Here is a 4,425-nt window from a genome sequence, read left to right as displayed (position 1 = left end):
CAAGGGCAAACTGAAGCTCCGAGTGTTTAGGGCTGTGGTCCAGGTGATAGGAGTTCAGCAAGAGAACAGGGACCCCCAGTTCCTCTGTCATCCTAGAGGACCCCTCCCACCCCATCCACTTTTCCAGTGCTGGCCACAGGAGGCCCAGGCTTCTGGGAAGGTTCCTGTTCAGCTGGTTGAACTCGCGGAATCTCTTAGGGCTGGGGCTCAGAGAGGGAAGGAGCTTGCCCGAGGCACACGCAGCCCTACCTCAGACGGGGTTTCTGCAGTCCCGGCCACAGGCACCCGGGCAGCACCGCTTGCGGCCCTGGCAGTCCGAGTCCTTGGAGCACAGGTGCTGCACGGGGCTAACGCAGCGCAGACGGTCCTCGGGGCATCTGCCCGTCTTAACTGCAACACGGGGACCGGGTGAGCCCTGCCTGTGCCCCGGCCCTGGGGTCTGGGGTCTGGCTGGCACTCAGCAAGGTGGAGAGGGACCCTTACCTGAAACCTTCCGGACACACTGGAGGAAGCACCCTTGGCGACAGCACTTCATCCCCGAGGGACACTGGCTGTCGTGCAGACACTGATCAGGCACGGAGAGGAGGCAGGGCCCGTCATCCGGTGGGCAGCCCCCAGACTTCTCTGTAAGAGAACTCCCCAAATTTTGCTACTGGAGGCAGTTCAGAATTCAGTATAAGCGCTGTCCTGGGGATCAGGCAATCTAAATTCTCCATTCCGTACTTCTTTGCCCATTGTTTGCAACTTTTTTTTTTTTTTTTGGAATGGACTTGCTTTTTTTTTTTTAATTTTTTATTGACATCTAAAGTGAAATGTAACATTATGTTAGTTTCAGGTGTGCAATGTGATGATTTATTTTTGTATGTCCTGCAAAACGATCGCCACAGTGTCTCATTAACGTCGGTCACCATACATAGTTAAATTGTTTTTCTTGTGATAAGAATGTTTAAGATCAGTTCTTTTAGCTACATCCAAATGTGGATTGTAGCATTATTAACTGTAGTCGTCATGCTGTACACTGTATCTTCGTGACTTATTTTATATCCGGAAGTGTGTACGTTTTGAACCCTTCACCCATTTCACTCCCACCCCTACACCCTACCTTTGGCAACAACCACCAAGTGTTTTCTGTATCTATGAGCTTGGTTTTTTGTTTTTTAGATAATCCCATACGGTATTTATCTTTCTCTGATTTATTTCACTTAGCATAATGGCCTCAAGGTCCATCCATGCTGTTGTAAATGGCTGGCAAGGCTTTTGTTGTTGTTGTTTTTTAGTTTGTTTGGTACTCCAAGCCTCAGTTTTCTGTCTGTGAAATGGGAAGCTAGACTCCATCCTCCCACGGTTGGTTTGAGACTCAGATGACATATAAGGCGGGGAAAAAAAAAAACAACGAAGTTCATAATCTCCACCGGGGCAACTAGACCGCGCCTGGCCTGGCCCCAGCCCATGACTCTGGTTTCTTCGTCTACCCTGTCTCCACCTGGCGGCTCCTGATCAACTCCAAGCTGCTTCTCTTTGTAGGCCCTGTTTTTTGCCCCATGTATTACTCTCAAGTTTTCATCTGCCTTCCCTAACCTTCTCTCCAAATCCAGGCTCCCCACTCACAGACATATACACACACAGTCATATACACACACCGGTGTGGTCGGAGTGTTACAGGCCCAGAAGGGATGGAAGTGGAGGCATCGCCTGGGTGGGGAGGCACCTGTCTGGCTATCTCTGCAGCCCCAGCCTCTGCCATCTGTTGACAGGTCAGACTCAGCCTTTTAAAGGAGGTGGAGGAGAAGAGAGGTAGAGTAGGTAGAGCTTCCTTCTGACAGATCCCCGAACCCAGAGTTGTACACAACTCCGGAGTCCCTTTCACAGATTGGGCTGGGAGACAGAGAAGCCTGGAGAAGGACACAAACAAGATGGGCAGGGGGCCAGTCCAGACCTCGTTTCCACAGAGGATGACAGAAAAGACCATCTCCCTGCCATGCAGACCCACAGGTCCAGACGCCCCCATGGAGACACCAAAGAGCAGGGACCGACCGTCCACTCCAACCCTCCCCAGAGGCACAGGAAGACACGTGTTCTCACACGGACATGCATGCAGGCTCAGACACACATGTGTGCGGTCGTCCCTAGGGATACATGGGCAGACGCAGATCACACTGACAAGCAGGCACAAAGCTACACGTTTAACTAGAGGTAGACACATGCATGTGAACACAATCCTACACTCAGACGTGTAGACAGGCAAGCACTGGGAAACTGGCAAGAAAACATTTACAGCTGCACACGCAAACAGGCTGACAGGCATGAAGATGTACAGACAAGAGGCAAGCTGCTGAAAGTACTAAGAAGTGGGCACACGCGTGCACACACACACACACACACTTACACTTCATTGCCTACCTTCCCCCAAACCCTTATTCTCGCCTTAAAGGTAGAAACCACCTCTGTCCTTGGAGCCGAGGAACCTACCCATACTCACCTCCCTTCCTCCTGCCCAAGGCAGCAGGTAACTGGCTCCCCAAACCCAGGAGGGCCACCAGGAGGAGGAGGCTCTGGGCTCTCATGTTTCTGTTGCTGACACCTGATAAGGTAGAACCCAGAGGCCCCCAGATTAACACCTACTAACCTTGGGAGGCTAGAGCAACTGAGTTAAGGGAGGAAGGAGAGGGGATAAACAGAGTGGTATGTGTCTGTCTCATCCTGGCCCCACCCCCTGCCCAAGAGCCACCGTGCAAGGCTGCTTGTGTAAGAATTGACGATGGGTGAGGACTTGCCCTGCGTGTCAGGGGCTGGGATCCGGTCCTGCCTGTATCGCCTACTTGGGTTGTGATTTGAACAAGCCTTGTCCGTGTTTGGACTTCAGGTTTTCTCATTTGTATAAAGGGTGAGAGTTGTTGAGTCAGATGGTCCTTTCCTTAGGTCTCTAACATCTTGAAGCCCCAGCCGTGGCTTAGGTGGAGGATAGAAGTCAGCTTTGAATGTCCAGGAAGGGTTTGCAGAGCTCTGAGACCTGCGAAGGGAAGCATTCGAGTTAGGATCAGCGCTCTCTGCTGGAGACAGCTGGCCCAGGCTGCCCCAGTGAGTGGGGCCAGCCCTGGTCTCTCCTCTTGGGCTCCGATGGATGAGAGAGAGAGACCATCCTGCCTTTAGTAAGATCACCTTCAGTGGCATCTGGTAGAACTGCCCTCTGCTTGGAGCTGGCTGAGCTATCAGGGGTGGATGATGGAGCGAGGCTTTAGGTTTGGCTGCGGTGGCTGGTCACAGAGGTTGAAGGTGGCCTCTGGGACCCCTTCCCTGGCCCTAAGGGATCCTGAGCAAAAGGTCATCTCAGCCAAGCACCCCCGCCTAGATTTCACATCATCTGGCTCCTGTGTTTGGTGGAAGAGGGATAAGTGGAGCTCAGAGTCCTAAGGGGCCCCAAGTGGAAATGTACTGAAGCTGAGTAACTCACCAGGACAGGAGGAGATCAAGGCCATCCTCCCTGCCCTCCCATTTGAAAGATGAGGGAACAGTCGGCTGTAGATGGGAGGGGGCTGGCTCAAAGACACAGTTAATTCTTAACTAGGCTGGGATGTCTTCTTCGTGAGAACATTGCTTCTCCATGATCCCCATCCTGTTCTCGGAAGCGAGGCGATACCTCCTCTGACCCTGAGAAAGGAAAAGAATGTTCCAGTCCAGGACAACCCTCACAATCAGGAAGTGCTCCTGGGGGTTTAACCTCATGCTGTCTTCTAAGCTCTCAGGAAAAGAAGGGCCCTGTAGTTCATGATCTGATGTGACTTTGGAAATTCTGGCATCCCCTTGGCAGCTTTGTTTAGAAGGAAAATTTTATGAGGCTGATTTTTATTCCTAATTACAAACTACACAGACTACTTGGCTGTTGTTCACAAGAAAGTTCAATAAAAATCTAAATCCCAAACTGAAGCTCAGAGAAGGAGAGCTATTTTCCTGAGGTCACACAGCAAGTTCACGGCAAAGCTGAGACTGACTTCCAGGCCACTGTTCTTGAAGTCACTCAGAGTATCTCCTTCCAGGAACTTGAACTTCCTTGGCACCTCCTTGGAACAGGACTGTGAGACCAGTGCATGGACAGCAGAGCCGTGAGGTCACTGGGGTCTGTCTAGGAAAATCCCCCTTCCACTGTAGGTTCCTGACACCCCTTAAGTCTTCCCTACGCACAAATTATTATTGTCTAGAGAAACACTGGGCTGGATGAAGCACAAGCTGGAATCAAGATTGCCGGGAGAAATATCAATAACCTCAGATATGCAGATGACACCACCCTTATGGCAGAAAGCAAAGAAGAACTAAAGAGGCTCTTGAAAGTGAAAGAGGAGAGTGAAAAAGTTGGCTTAAAGCTCAACATTCAGAAAATGAAGATCATGGCATCCGGCCCCATCACTTCATGGCAAATAGATGGGGAAA

General features: G+C 51.1%; 1 protein-coding gene across 1 annotated transcript; it reads right to left on the bottom strand.

Annotated features, from left to right (window-relative positions):
- Window positions 1–250: 250 nt before the first annotated feature.
- WFDC5 (WAP four-disulfide core domain 5) lies at window positions 251–2,564 on the bottom strand. The gene is made up of 3 exons (XM_010840973.1): window positions 2,480–2,564; window positions 484–624; window positions 251–390 (listed from the first exon to the last, which is right to left on the bottom strand). Exons 1-3 carry the CDS (start codon window positions 2,562–2,564, stop codon window positions 251–253), a joined length of 366 nt encoding a protein of 121 aa, XP_010839275.1.
- Between the last annotated feature and the right edge of the window lie 1,861 nt (window positions 2,565–4,425).

This window comes from Bison bison, unplaced genomic scaffold (genome assembly GCF_000754665.1).
Source record: "Bison bison bison isolate TAMUID 2011002044 unplaced genomic scaffold, Bison_UMD1.0 scf7180017864154, whole genome shotgun sequence".
NCBI classification, from domain to species: Eukaryota; Metazoa; Chordata; class Mammalia; order Artiodactyla; family Bovidae; genus Bison; species Bison bison.
The sequence above is the reverse complement of the archived record's forward strand: the minus strand, read 5'-3'. Positions and strand labels throughout refer to the sequence as shown.